Source organism: Pseudophryne corroboree, chromosome 3 (assembly GCF_028390025.1).
Source record: "Pseudophryne corroboree isolate aPseCor3 chromosome 3, aPseCor3.hap2, whole genome shotgun sequence".
Taxonomy (NCBI): domain Eukaryota; kingdom Metazoa; phylum Chordata; class Amphibia; order Anura; family Myobatrachidae; genus Pseudophryne; species Pseudophryne corroboree.
The window spans coordinates 336007279-336022630 of record NC_086446.1 but is presented as its reverse complement, the minus strand read 5'-3'; the positions used below and the strand labels follow the sequence as shown (position 1 = coordinate 336022630).

Below are 15352 nucleotides of genomic sequence, written 5' to 3'. Positions count from 1 at the left end.
TTACCTCACCTTTGAGCTTCTAGATTCCCACGCCGCTAAGGATGGCCGGTTTCTGGTCTTGGTGGGGAAACGTAACAACGACCAAGTGGGTTTTATCCCGGGCCGCCAGGCGAGGGATAACACCAGATGTGCTATCGATCTTATACACATATCGAACTCCAGGGGATCCCCCGCTATCATGCTCTCCTTGGATGCTGAAAGAGCTTTCGACCGGATCTCCTGGAGTTTTTTGAGAGCCGCCCTCGAGGCCTATGGCTTGTCCGGTGTCTTTCTCACTGGTGTTCTGGCACTATACTCCAGCCCCTTTGCCACAGTCTTTATCAATGGAGTCCCATCTGCTCCGCTCCGCATGTCAAATGGTACGCGTCAGGGATGCCCTCAATTGCCGTTAATATTTGCCCTTATTATTGAGCCTCTCAAATTAGAGCCCATCAAGGTATACATGGTATACAAGTAGGCCGTACCGATCCTAAAATTATATGCAGCATGCCTATATTTTGTTAGTAATTGCGGCGCTGTCTGCATCTGAAATGCCACGCTACAGTGTATTCCAGGAAAACACTGTAGCCTATCATTTTGTATGCAAAAACAGTCAGTCACACACAGAATATAAGCATGCTGCGTATCATTTTAATCAACAGAAGCTGCTCATGCTTCCTATTACATTACTTTTTAGTGGGAAAAAACACAAGAGCAGAGCTACTGAATCACACGGCACGAAGCAAAGATGTAAGAGGACACATCTGTATATTAATAAGTAAAAACATGTTGCTCTTTTGAAGCAGTAAGAGTATGGTCCTTGGATTGCCTGCTATTTGCCCTGATCTTGGATTGTTTTCTGGACTTTCTCAGAACCACTGTTGGCACCCATATCCTGCCTGTATAAGTTCCTGGAACATCCCTGTAACTACCTAGCAATTGCTTGTCTGCATCCTCTTCACATTTCCCACAATACTGAAGATAATAAGGAGTTAAAGACCTAGAAATCTCTGAGTACCTGTGAGGATGTAGTGGTCTAAGGTGGCTTACTGTCTGTGAAGACCTCACTAAGCAGTTCTGAGGATCTTATTATCGCCATGGGTACGAAGCAAGTGTATAGTTGGGTACACAACATTTCCATTCTCCCAAATGCTTGAGCATCAACTCAATTTATAATTGAATGTGTGGGCAAGGTTTAGAAATGACTGCTAGCTAATTTGGGGTGTGCATTATATGTCAACACTCAGAATGTTTACATGCAGCTTGTCCACACTGACCATGCCAACATTCATCATGTAGCCACTGATGAAATGTTGATATGATAGAATGTGTCTAACCCTAACCTCCCTCTAGTGCCTAACCTTAACCTCCCCCTAGTGCCTAACCCTAACCTTCGCCTAGAGCCTAACCCTAACTTCCCCTAGTGCCTAACCATAACCCTCCCTCACAGCAGCTTACCCCCACCCCTCCATAGCCTAATCCTAACCTCCCCCATAGCCTAACCCTAACCTCACCCTAGTGCTTAACCATATCCCTTCCTCCTCGCAGCCTACCCCTAACCCCCCATAGCTTAATCCTAGCCTCCCCCTAGTACCTTACCCTAACCTCTAGTGCCTAACCCTAACCTTCCCCTAGTGCCTAACCCTAACTTTCCCCTAATGCCTAACCTTCCCCAGTGCCTAACCCTAACCTCCCCCTAGTGCCTAACCATAACCCTCCCTCCCCGCATCCTACCCCATCCCCCCATAACCTACCCCTATCCTCTCCCATAGCCCAGCCCTAACCTCACCCTAGTGCCTAACCAGAACCCTCCCTCCTTGCAGCCTACCCCTAACCTCCCCCCATATTTTAACCCTATCCTCCTCCTAGTACCTAACCCACCCTCTAGTGCCTAGCCCTAACCTCCCCCTAGTGCCTAATCATAACCCTCCCTACCTGCAGCCTAACCCTAATGTTGACATTCTGACAATGCCGGTATTTCTAATGTCGACATTTCATCATATGTTGACATTGTGAACATGTTGTACTGACATTATGAATGTGTACATTGTTATTGTCGACCAAATGACTGCACCCCACCAATCTATGCATTAAAACAAGCAGGGGGCTGGAGCACTGGTAGCCAAATTTAAACACTGGAAGATTCTCAACATAAAAACATAAAACATTGACAGAACGAAATACAAGCAGAACAAAATTGATTCATCCAACAGGTTGGGTTCACTTTAAAAAAAAATCCAAGCTAATGAATCATGGCTAGATATAAATAACAGCTCATCCTTGGAACACGTGGGGAGTCGTTCAACTTTTATACATTAGGATTTTTAGGTCTCTGAAGCTGAAAGTTAAACGGGAAAATAAATTATTCATCAAGATTCCGTTGTTTGCCAAATTATTGTAGAGCTAAAGATTGCCAGGTTTGCGGCTCTGTGTTATTATTGGAAATTGAACAAGCACTGCAGCTGTTTTCAGAAAGCTCTTTCTATAACTGGATGTAATTCAGCAAAGTCCTACAAGATACTGCAATTATTTTAAAGGAAATATTCAATACCTAATAAATCTGTGCTAGGATGACATGCTTTGCAGCCTGAAAAGGAGAAAAAATTAAAAGCTTTGTCCTGCAGCATAGTCGCAGTGAATCTGCCTACTTCCATATTTTTTATATTTTGGAACCTTATTGGTGATTTGCCAATCTTTTAAAAATGACATATCTTATATTAGGAATGCTTTAAGGTTCATTTACTAATATTGCATGTAGGTACAAAGTTTCCACAGCATCACAGCAACCTGTTGCAACCAGGGGTGAGGGCGCAACAGTAACAGCCAGCTCCCGGCCTGCCGAATTTTTTTTTTTAATCGACAATTTTTATTTGGTTTTCCAAAAATACAAAGACATAAAGGACCTTCATGATCAGGAATACACGACTGAAAAAGACTTGTACAATCTGAAAAGGGCAGTATGTGGCTATGTCAAGAATCATTGAAAGAATCAGCAGATGTATAAAATTATATCCTGACAGAAAAAATAATCTTGAGCCAAATCGATAACACGGATAGGCCATACATGTGTCTGACATCAGTTAAAATAAGAAAATGCATACACAGTGGTCTATCAGTCGACATAACCAGGAAAAATATAGATACACATGAAAGGTCAGAGAAGGGGAGAAACGAGGAGGGGGAGGGAAAGACAAGACAAAGACAAGGCAAATATTACTCCAACGGGAATGAGTAGCAGCTAGCGATATCCAGAAGATCAACTGGTTAGAGACGGTACATGAGCATACTAAGCGGCATCAGGAAGAGAGTAAGCTCGGTATACTTGTAAAATCAGACATAGTACAAATCATAACATAATATATTGTATTGTCATGGCTCAAAGAGCATCAGTAAACTCTGGAGAGAGAGTAATAAATAGGCACAGGTAATTTAAGAAACACCATTAAGTTGTCTGTACAGGTACCATCTAGTGGTCTCAAAAAATTTATAAATATACTCTTGTACTGCAGGGTCCAGAGTACCAATATACCTTTCCCATTTTTTGGCAAACTGACTAACCCCTGATTCTATATCAGGAAGAGTGGCATGCCTCTCGAAGTAGAGGATCCTGAGGGTCATATGTTTAACCGCCATTAGAGAGGGGGTAGACGGTTTGATCCAATGATTAAGGATTTGTTTCTTCACTATTGTCAAAATAACAGATAGCACCCTAACAATATTCCTTTCCTCTGGCCCTAAGGACCCTTCTCTAAAATTGAGAAATAAATATGCCATCGGATTTTTAACTAGCTGGAGTTGAAAGGTACAGTTAAGATAAGCAATCACCATGTGCCAAAATCGAGATTTTTTCCGACAGGATCATAAGTTGTGAAACAAAGTGGCGCTACTCACAGTGCATTTAATGCAACAGCCATCATCATCATCTGGGACCATGTGCGCTCTCTGGTTGGGAGCTATATATGCTCTTTGAAGAGTTTTTAGATGAACTTCTTGTAAAGAGGCTGAGTACAGAAATCTGAAAGCAGGCATAATATTATCCAGCAGGTCAGCACCAGATCCCATATTGGGAATATCTCTGGACCAGGAAGACAACGCTGTCTCCCAGAGCCGGTCTCTATAGGAGACCCTAAAAGTGGACCTGAAGTAACTAAGACGGTAAGGGCAATCTTTGGTGAGCACTATTAATGTTCGTAGTGGATCTGTGGTGGCCTCAGGGGGCATAGAGGAGGGTTGGGACTGAGCAAAATGTCTCACTTGTAAATACATAAAGAATTCCCGATGGGAGATGCAATATTTTAACTGGAGATCAGAAAAAGACAACAAAGAAGTACCCCCTGTCTCATAGATATCTCTGATGGCCACAATCGCCTTCTCTCTCCAATTCAGGAAATGTGCATTATTAAGGCCAGGGAGGAAGCAGGGGTTGCCCCAAAATGTAGTGTGAGGTGAAGCGTCAGGTCGTCTACCAGCTTTAATATGAGTAGTCTGCCATGCTTGATAGGTATGCCAAAATAAGACATTATGTGTAATCTCGGATGGAAGTTGGGGTTTAGGTGTGTGAAGAAGTGCTGCAGGGGAGTAGGTATGGAAGATAGCAAGTTCAAGTGACAAGTTTATAAATACCGACCTGCCCCAGAGCCAAGCCGTAATATAACGGTACATTGCGGCCCTACTAAATAGGGTCCGGGATTCCCAAACTGCCTTCCTCACGTAATAATTATAACCTGGCATAGGGGACTCTCGGTCTTTTACCCGCCCACAAAAATTTTGTGAAGCACTGTCGAAGAAAAAGTACATATGTACTATGGAGGGCAATGGGGAGCATAAGGAGGAAATAAGAGATCTTGGGAAAGGCTACACTTTTAATGACTTCCGCTCGACCCATTAGTGACAAGGGCAGGGAGATGTCCAATCCGCAAGAATTTTAGCCACCTTAGATAATATGGTACGCAAATTAGCCGTATACACATCCGCAAGGGAAGTGGGGATATGAACACCTAAATATCGAAGGCTATTCTGGACTATCGGAAATTGGGACAAGACAGGGTGTGAAGAGAAAAAGGAGGAATCACCTGAAAGAAGAAGAAGCTCGGATTTAGAAATATTAATTTTGTACCCCGGAAATGAGCCAAATATCTAAATTTCGGGAATGGAGATGAGAGGCTGCGAAATAAAGAGGAGCATATCGTCGACGTATAACGACAATTTGACTGTGGTATCCTTAATCTAAATACCTGTAAAACTGGTAGAATTTCTCAGTGATACAGCAAGAGGTTCCAAGGTTAACGCAAAGAGCAAAGGTGATAAGGGGCATCCCTGTCGTGTACCACTCTGAATAAGAAAAGGGGGAGAAAGGACACCATTCCCTAAAACTTGAGTAGATGGGGACTCATATAAATGGGAAATTAACGAGACAAAGTCGTCAGGGGCACCAAACTGCCGTAGTGTTTCATACAGGTGGTCCCATGTGACCAGGTCAAATGCCTTTTCGGCATCAAGGGATAACAAGACATTGGTGTCGGTGACCCCGGAGGACTGAAGGCCCTGCATAACAGCCAAAACCTTCCGTATATTACTAACTGATTGTCTACCCCATACAAATACGGTCTGATCGGTGTGGACTATGTCTGGAACAACAAATTTGAGCCTATCAGAGAGGATTTCAGTGAACAATTTATAATCAGTGTTCAAGAGGGAAATTGGACGGTAAGAACTAGGAAGTTCAGAATCCCATCCAGGTTTCGGGATGACTTTTACAACTGCAGAGTTAAAATATTATGGCAAAGGGTCACCCTGCAAGAAGGAATTAAATAGCACAGAAAGGGGATCACACAGTCGAGGGGAAAGAATTCTATAGTAACCATTGGCGAAGCCATCCGGGCCCGGGGTCTTCCCAGTCTTAACCCCCGCTATCGCTGCTGAAACCTCCTCAACTGATATAGGCGCGAGTAATGAGGCACAGTGTGTCTCTGACATCTGGGGCAGGTCAGTAGTAACCCAAAAGTTGGACTTACGCACTTGATTAATAAAAGGGCGTGAATAAAGATCAGTATAGAAGGATTGTATTACCTCAGCAATCTCAGCCGAGGTGCGTACTCTGTCACCATCCTGGGTTAGTAGAGAATAAATGACCACTTTAGGGTGTCTGCCTTTTAACAAACGAGAAAAGAGTTTGCCAGACTTATTGCCATATCTGTAGATACCACAATCCCTTGAAAATTAGTATTTGGCCTCCATCTAAGAGAGTAGAGTGTCAAATAATGGGGGTCATTCCGAGTTGTTCGCTCGCAAGCTGCTTTTAGCAGCTTTGCACACGCTAAGCCGCCGCCTACTGGGAGTGAATCTTAGCTTATCAAAATTGCGAACGAAAGATTAGCAGAATTGCGAATAGACACTTCTTAGCAGTTTCTGAGTAGCTCCAGACTTACTCGGCATCTGCGATCAGTTCAGTCAGTTTCGTTCCTGGTTTGACGTCACAAACACACCCAGCGTTCGCCCAGACACTCCTCCGTTTCTCCAGCCACTCCCGCGTTTTTCCCAGAAACGGTAGCGTTTTTTCGCACACACCCTTAAAACGGCCAGTTTCCGCCCAGAAACACCCACTTCCTGTCAATCACATTACGATCACCAGAACGAAGAAAAAACCTTGTAATGCCGTGAGTAAAATACCTAACTGCATAGCAAATTTACTTGGCGAAGTCGCACTGCGGACATTGCGTATGCGCATTAGCGACTAATCGCTCCGTCGCGAGAAAAAAATAACGAGCGAACAACTCGGAATGACCCCCAATGTTTTTTGTGTAAGGTCTCTTGAGGAAGGGAAGGAGGAGGATTTAAATTCCTGAAATGAGTGAGTTAGAGCCGATTGGGCCTCCAAATATTGTGAGTTCAAGTCTAAGTTCCTTTGTTTACTATAAGACATGATGTGTCCTCTGATACCCGATTTAGACGCCTGCCAATATAAAGCGGGGTTATCACGTAAGACCTCACCATTATGGGTATGATATTCTAGCCATGTTGCTTCTAATGAGGAGCAAAACTTCAAAGAGTTACTTAAATGGGAAGGGAAGTGCCAGGAGCGAAAAGGGTCCCTCTCAGATTTAAGTACAAGTTTCATCCAGCATAAGGCGTGGTCGGAGATACAAATATCTTCAATCTCGGAGTCAGCTACTTTAGAAAAAAGAGATTCAGAAAGCAGCAGACAATCAATCCTTGATAATGTGTGATGCGCAGCTGAGAGACATGTAAATTCCCTCTCCAACGGGTAGCAAGCGCGCCACACATCCACCAAGGACAGTTGGGTAGCCGCGCTCGCCATGCTTCGGGCACGGTGCCTCGCTGCGCTCGGCACACTATTATATTCCCCATCCAGGTCCACTGAGATGGTAAAGTAGGTTTCAATGAAAAAAATCATGAAACATTTATGTCGACTTTTTGACCTGTCGACATGACAAATGTCGGTATTTTAACCTTGTCGGTATTTTAAATGTCGGTATTTTGACCATGTCGGGATTTTGACCTTGTCGGGATTTTGACCGTCTGTCAATTGCTGTCGGTATTTTGACTGTCGAGATTTTGATTGTCGATAAATTGACTGCATCCCATAATAATGTTATGCTTATCTACAAACCACGCAACTCCTGCGTAGACTAAATGGGCTTCACCTCTAACAGACGCTGTTTCCGGGTGAAGTAGGATGTTGCCAGGACCTAATTATTAGATGAACCAGGAACGAGCTGAAGTAGTAATTAGACTCTGACAATGCTGGAGGAAAGGGTATCCGGACTATAGATCTACACTAAATAGTTCTACAGTCAATAGGTCAACAACTAATGGTAGACATGTATTAGTTCAACAGGGTCAAAATGTCGACTGGGTCAAAAGGAGGACAGTTGGTCGACATGGTCAAAAGTAACCAATGGCATCGGTAGCGGAGCGAGGCACCGAGGGGACACGTACACTAATTGGGCTTATTTGTGGCAGAAAAGTGGCAAAACACCCCCCAAAAAAAAAAAACACTATTTTTTGTGTCGACTATTAACTTGTCGACCTTTTGACCGTGTTGACCTCTTAACGCTGTCGAGCTTTTCTACTGTCTACCTATTCCATGTCGACCTATTGACGCTGTTGACCTTTAGACTCTGTCGACCTTATGCATGTTGACCATTAGTGGTTGACCGATTGACTGTAGACCTTTTTAGTGTAGAGCTAATAAATATATATGTGTGTGTGTGTGTGTGTGTGTGTGTGTGTGTGTGTGTGTGTGTGTGTGTATATATATGACTGTGATGTTTGCCCTGATATATGAGGAAGAGGAGTAGTGAGGTAAACCTCTGTGATCAGTGCTAGAAATGCAGATCACTTGTATTGCCAGGCCCACTGGGGGAGGGCATGGTCACACCCACTATGCTCTGGGCCATGCCCCCAGTCTGAATTCTAATCTACAAAATATTGGGAGGTATGATTTTAGCACCCTGGGCAGGACTCTGCCACCATATTCCCACTCACCAGGCTTTCTCCACGACCTAAAACTCCTCCAGTAGAACAGATTAGTATTATCTACAAATAAGTTGAAATGGCAATTTGTTATAGTTCAGTTTTCTGATTTTCCTATTCTAAATCATGTCATTAAAAATGAATGCGTTATTGATTTCCCACCTGATAACAAGCAGAAATATAATTAAACCACTGTCTGTCAGTAACTCCTGTTAATGGTCACTGCTGTAAGTTTTAACAGAAAATCAATCCATATATATCAGCCTAGGCAAACAAGGCCAAGCCATATATTACTGTTCAAGGATTTCCCTCAAGGGGATCCAGAAAAATCCCAAATAATGGGAAACTTTTGTACAGTTAGTTAATGGCAAAAAATATACAGTTAAGCATTTAAAAGCATATATAGTTAGATACCCATAAAATGTAAACAGTAGAAAATATACATAATACTGTATATGCTGGCCAAATTCTGACTTGAGTCGCACACAAGTCCAAACGAGGCCCCAGTCTGAATACAGATAGATTAAAAATAGAATGCACACATTGCACCTCTCCCAATTTTCAGGTCAAGTCTGGCAGGGTTTGGCCAGATCAGGGCAGAGCCTATTTTGTCCATAATTTGCATTTGTAAATAATTGTATTCATTTTTCTGGAAATGTGTAGCATTCTTTTGTTACCATAGTTGAGGAAATCTTTTTATCATTTAACGTTTAAAAAAATTTTATACTTCGTTTTTTTTTTATACTTCCCTTGGCTATTTTCATAAGTCTAATTCAAACCATGAAATATACCGTTCATTTGACTCTGCAATGTATAACATTTAAATAGACTTTTTAGTAATAATAATAATAATAATGCATAGAACGGTAAGTAATTAGTCAGTGCTATGTGTTGTAGACTTCATGATGATGGTAATGAGGTGTGGAACAGACATCACTGTAAATCCGATGTCATTAGAACTGAAAAATGTAAAAGTGGAACAAATGTCAAGAAAGGTTACACTACAAATAACCTGTAATGACATGTTGGCTGAAGTAAGAGTTTGTTCTAGTACAGTGTTTCCCAAACCCAGTCCCCATGGTGTACTCACAGTCCAGACATTAGGGATATCCCTACTTCACCACAGATGGTAAAATCAGACTGACTGTGGTAATAATTAAACCACCTGTGCTCATGCATGGCTATCCTTAGTACTGTACCTACAAAACGTGTCAGTGAGGATGAGGAGATGGAGTGACTCTCTCCACTGATAATCTGTGGTTATTGGAAGTCTAGTCAGCTGGTTGAGAAACACATAACCAATAATTTAGCATGAAACCGATCCTTATGTGGTGATTATGTAAGATGACTACTTATTGTTGCTACAGAAGAGAATTACTACACACCTGTATGTTTGCACAACTATTTTGGACCTAGGAACTGAGTTACTAATATATCTGCTGTATGACATCCCCTGAAAGTTTATGCTATTGTTATCAGATGGAGCCTTAACTAGTTTTTCTTTGACAAAACACTCATAAGAGTCAAATTGGAGCATTGCAAATGATAAGATTATTTTAAATTATTGCTTATAACTTTCTAATGCTTTCTGGTATAAAAAAAAGCAATATTTAACATTGTCAGCACTTCAATTGACATACTGTATATCAAGTAGTTTAAAATAACTAGGCTTACCATACCATCCCTATAAGCTAGTACACTCATGAATTACACAGGTTCTGTGGCTGATTAAAACCATGTGAAATGCAGGTTTGAAGTCAACCAGCCACAGAACCTGTGTAATTCATGAGTGTCCCAGTTTGAATAATAGTATGGTAAGCCTAAAAATAACACATGTGGCAATACATCTTTCACTTACTTTTACATTCGGCTACTGTGGGCGCAGAAGGTATGGCTGCAATGATGCCCATAGACGAGAAGGCTCTAATGTTCCCACACCAACCAAGTTACCTCCAGCACTTTCTGAGACTCTCCTGCACTGCTCTGAAAAGAGTACAGTGGTGTTCTCTTTTGATTGACATATGCCAGACACGCATGAGGCCTCCTTCCCTGCAGACTGGGGAACCTGGTAGGCTACTGCAGGATCTGTGGACCCCTACCTAAGTTTTGTCATGAGGCTCAGCAATGCACTGTCTTGCTCCTGATTACAAAACAGTTAAAACTTAATGCTACACAGAAGCTAATCATTGCAAATTATGCTTTCAACATTACATAATATAGTAGAAGATAGAATAAAAATCTCTGCAAATCATATTTTATCAAATTAATTTGACTAGGCAGTGATCATGTTACTACTATAGCGGGTTATATTCTGTGAGACACTTTGGTAGTTGGTGATGTATCTACAAACATTTGCAGTACAGCGACAGCATCTGTCATTATACAGTACAAATGGGTGTACTATGATATCCCAGCTGTCGGGATCCCGGTGCCCAGCATACTGGTGCCGGGATCACGACCACCGGAATGCCAGCAGTGTGGCGAGTGCAAAAGAGCCCCTTGCGGGCTCGCTGCGCTCACCACGCTGCGGGCACGGTGGCGTGCTATGTGCACCACGCTATTTATTCTCCCTCCAGGGCTGTTGTGGACACCGCAAGAGGGAGAATAGTTGTCGGTATCCCAGCCCCAATACAGTATGCTGCGCGCCGGGATATCAAATGCTTCCCAGTACAAATAAAGGACAATTAGGTAAATGTATAAAGCAGTGATAAGAGTGGAGAAGTGAGCCAGTGGAGAAGTTGCCCGTGGCAACCAATCAGCTGCTCTGTATACTTTTATAGTTTGCAAATTATAACTGTTACGTCAATGCTGATTGGTTGTCATGGGCAACTTCTCCACTGACTCACTTCTCCACTCTTATCACTGCTTCATACATTTACCCCAATATTTCTAAACTAGTTTCAGCATTTTGCAGCAAGCATTGTTCTTATGCTGCTCAGTGTGCAAGCCGCTGATCAGGTTCTTCAGTAAACATTTTTATCAAACATTGTCTGATTTTATATCTTCCAGCTGCTTACATAAAGGTGTATCTCCTAGACAATGGAACATGTGTTGCTAAGAAGAAGACAAAAATTGCCCGAAAATCAGTAGATCCATTGTACAATCAGGTGATTGTGTTTTCAGAGAACCCGCAAGGGAAAGTGTTACAGGTAAGAATGAAATCATTTGAACTGCATCTCCAAGAAAACAATTAGAAATGCTCTAATACCACTTTCACTGTTGGCACAGTTGCTGACCATTATACAACTTTATATATTTTTAACCAAAATGTATACATAAGTAGATAGACAGGACTAGACTCTGTTTCTGCATTTAGTTTTTAAATCAGGAAGCGGGAGAACTGGCGATACAACAGGGCAGCCGTGAAAATATGAATAAATGATATATGCAAGGGGAACATAATAATTGTTTATGCATAATCTACTTTAAAGCTGCAATAACCTCTAGTACAATATTTACCTAAGATACCCCTCTCTTTAGCGGGAGCCCAGAGTAAAATACAGTAGCATTGAGCCATACATCTCAATATCCCAGTTGAAGACAGTTGAGGCATGGGTAGTAAAGGTAGGAAGCTAAATAGATTTACTGGTTCTCTTTTACAGAACAGGATGAGCCTCACAAAATGTTTTCCTTGGTGGTAGTTCAGCTTTAAATATTTCATTTATGGTGGTACCAACTGTAACAGGCAATGGGCAATAAAAATTGCTCAACACTTGCAGAGAACAATTTTAATAATGGTCTTAAGGACTATCCGGTTATCCCTGATGCCTTTTTCGGCCGATGAAAAAGTTTGGTTATCGCGATTAATGATCGGTGGTCATTATCACATTATCCAATTGTTCCCGATCCCATGTGTTATCACAGCTTCAGGAGGACACTTATCACCGCCTGAGGCACCCGAAGCATAATCCCCAATAAGTGCTAGCATGGGGGGAGGGGTGCGCTGCATCGGGGCTAACTAGATAAAAATCTAGGTGTTAGTTTGGCAAGAGACTGTGATATTATTGAATGTAATTATGGCCCTTTATTGAAAGCTTTTGAGAGGCTGACTGGGGAGTGGATGCTACATGAAATATCATGACTGGGCCATGGTGTAACAGGCATAGTGTAACTACCAATGTTTCAACGCCCTAAGGCGTTTTTCTCAAAGTGCTATGCACAAGTTTTAACGACAAAGCATTGGTGGTTACACTATGCCTGCACTTATATATTGGATGTTCTGTATTAATACAGAAGTTTTTTTCAACAAACTGATTGAGTGTCGCCTGGGTTCTATATGTGTGAACATACTGCATATATATATATATATATATATATATACATATATATACATATATATACATCTATATATATATATATATCTGTATATATACATTTTTTTATATGGGACCCTATTCAGCTTCAGTTGCAGTTTTGCTAATTTGGCAAAACTGCAGCTGCTGACGATAGCATGCTGGGGGACACTCAGTGTTGCTTTCACAATCTAATTGTGAATACATTGTGATTGTGATTGCAGCAAACTATGTTTGACCCCAGCCTGGCTGTGAAGGCAGATGCAGGTCGGCCATGCTTCCTGTCGCAGTGGCCATGTGTGTTGACACATGGCTGCTCCAAAAATGGCCCGGACCCACCCGCGTTCCCGCCCCCGCAGTGCCGCATTGCTGCCCCCGACCACCCCGCAATCGCCTCTGCCTGTCAATCATGCAGAGGAGTTTACGTCAGTGCATTGCGGTCGCATTTCCCATGGCGCACATGTGCAGAAGAGCCCTGCATGTGCTCACAGCCCCGAAAATCAGGAAAATGCGATCAGATTGCACTTGCAATCCAAGCTGAATAAGGCCCATGATCCAGTTGTGTAATGCCTATTTGGGCTACGACCCTCCTCATGTGTAATTCACCTGGTTTCCCTTCTTTCACTTTTTATTTTGTGTATCCCCATTTGCTTCTACCAAAATTAAATCAAAATAATTATTAAAAAGAAAGTTTATTTTACTAGACACATTGCTTACATTTTACACATCTCTTCTTTTCGCCAAGAACTTTTTATGACCAAGAGGTTTGTTTACTATTTTTGTACATGAACAGAACAGAACTGTGGCCAGTACAAATTGTATAGCTGTTCTGCGTCACGTCAAAGGATAATAAAAATAAATATAGCTAGATGAAGTAAGGACTTGGGTTACAAACAAAGAAGCAAGCCACTAATAAAGCAAAAGTATTAAAATAAAGTTATAGATGGACTTGTAGCAATCTTCTGAAAGTGGATATCACCTTTAAAACAATATATAATTTTTGCTGTTATTCACTAAAAAAATATTCACTGCATGTATTATGCTAGGTTATTAACATTCTCAATTTACAGCATTAAATCAGTCTCATTAATTAAAATTGATAGTTTATTCAATTACGTTTCCATTCAATGATATTCTCACACTGCTGTGCATTGTAGGCTTTAGTAGTGCTTTCAGTTTGTTAACGGTTAATAGAAATGTTTTTGTGGTGGAATAAGAATTTATATAAACTAGATGAATTCATAGATGATGTTTACTTTTCTAGGTGATGGTTTGGGGAAATTATGGAAGAATGGAGCGAAAGCATTTCATGGGAGTTGCAAGAATACTTCTAGAAGAGTTGGATTTGTCAAGCATGGTTATAGGCTGGTACAAGTTATTCCCAACATCATCAATGGTTGATCCATCAACAGGTCCTCTGCTCCGTCAAGCTTCTCAACTTTCCTTGGAAAGCACTGTTGGACCATGCTGTGAGAGATCTTAATAGTAACGAAAATGACCTCTTGACTTTATTTTTTATAACCCACTACCAAGGCATTGTCTGGATCGCCAAACTCAAACATCTTGCATGTTTGACCAGTTTTTTGGAAGCTGAAGGCAACCAAATGACCTTCAGAGAGAAGAAAGTGTGGTTTCCTCCTGTGTATGAAAGTAGCCTTGGGTGACTATCCTGGGTGTACAATCGTACAAATACCTCTATTCTCACATTGTTTGATATATATTCCTGAATCCGAGAGTGAGAATCGTCAAAAGTTGCAGTATCTTTTATTCTAGAGAAAGGTATTTTCATAACTTTCTATCAAGAACTTTTTAAACATTCCTAGAACAAAGTGTATGGAACATGGTAGAAAAGACTATAAACAGCTTACAAACAACTGCAACTTTTCATTGGGAATAATATTTTGTTTATTGTGTAACAAAATATCTTTGTGATTTAAAAACTGTGCCAATTTACCAGGAAGTGTCTTTTACTACTTGGCCAATGCAGTTGATAAATCAGTTTGGGAATGAAGTTTATAATTGAATTAGAGTAGGTAATGAAATAGGTAGTATCTATAATTTGATCAGGGAAACACTTTTTATTAAAGTGCTATCAACCAATATAAATTTAAGCCATTGTATACCAGCATAGAGTCTAATGAAGTAATTCATCATTAACAAACGATGTACATTTTAAGCATGTTTTTAGCATTATAAGGCAAATCATATTTGAGAATACACAGATTTTGCATTGTCCTTTACCATGGTACAGAAGAGCTTGTAAAAATGAAAGAATGCAACAATACAAAAATTATTTTAAGTGTATAATTTATTTCTTTAGAATGAAAATTGTATGTACCATTGCTTTGATAGCTTAGTTCAAAGAGAGAAGTAATGAAGATAATTTAACAAATGTATATTTCCAAACTGGATTTTAATAAATATAATAGCGTATAGATAATATTATGCTTTCCCTTTAAAATCATGTTATCTTACTGAAAAAACTATGCTGTTTGTAAGCTTCATATCATGGAGGCAATTAGCGCACATAGAAATAGCAATGCTTTGCACACCACAATTAAAAACAAATAAAACATTTAAAAAAA

At 40.9% G+C, this 15352-nt stretch overlaps 1 protein-coding gene across 1 annotated transcript in view; it reads left to right on the top strand.

The window, feature by feature from the left end:
- RIMS4 (regulating synaptic membrane exocytosis 4) overlaps positions 1 to 15103 on the top strand; it is a 324560-nt gene extending 309457 nt beyond the window's left edge. Inside the window, exons 5-6 of the mRNA XM_063959592.1 lie at positions 11485 to 11624; positions 14032 to 15103. Coding sequence (XP_063815662.1) covers positions 11485 to 11624; positions 14032 to 14250 — 359 coding nt within the window. The 3' untranslated portion in view covers positions 14251 to 15103. The remainder of the gene's footprint in view (positions 1 to 11484; positions 11625 to 14031) is intronic.
- The last annotated feature ends 249 nt before the right edge of the window (positions 15104 to 15352 follow it).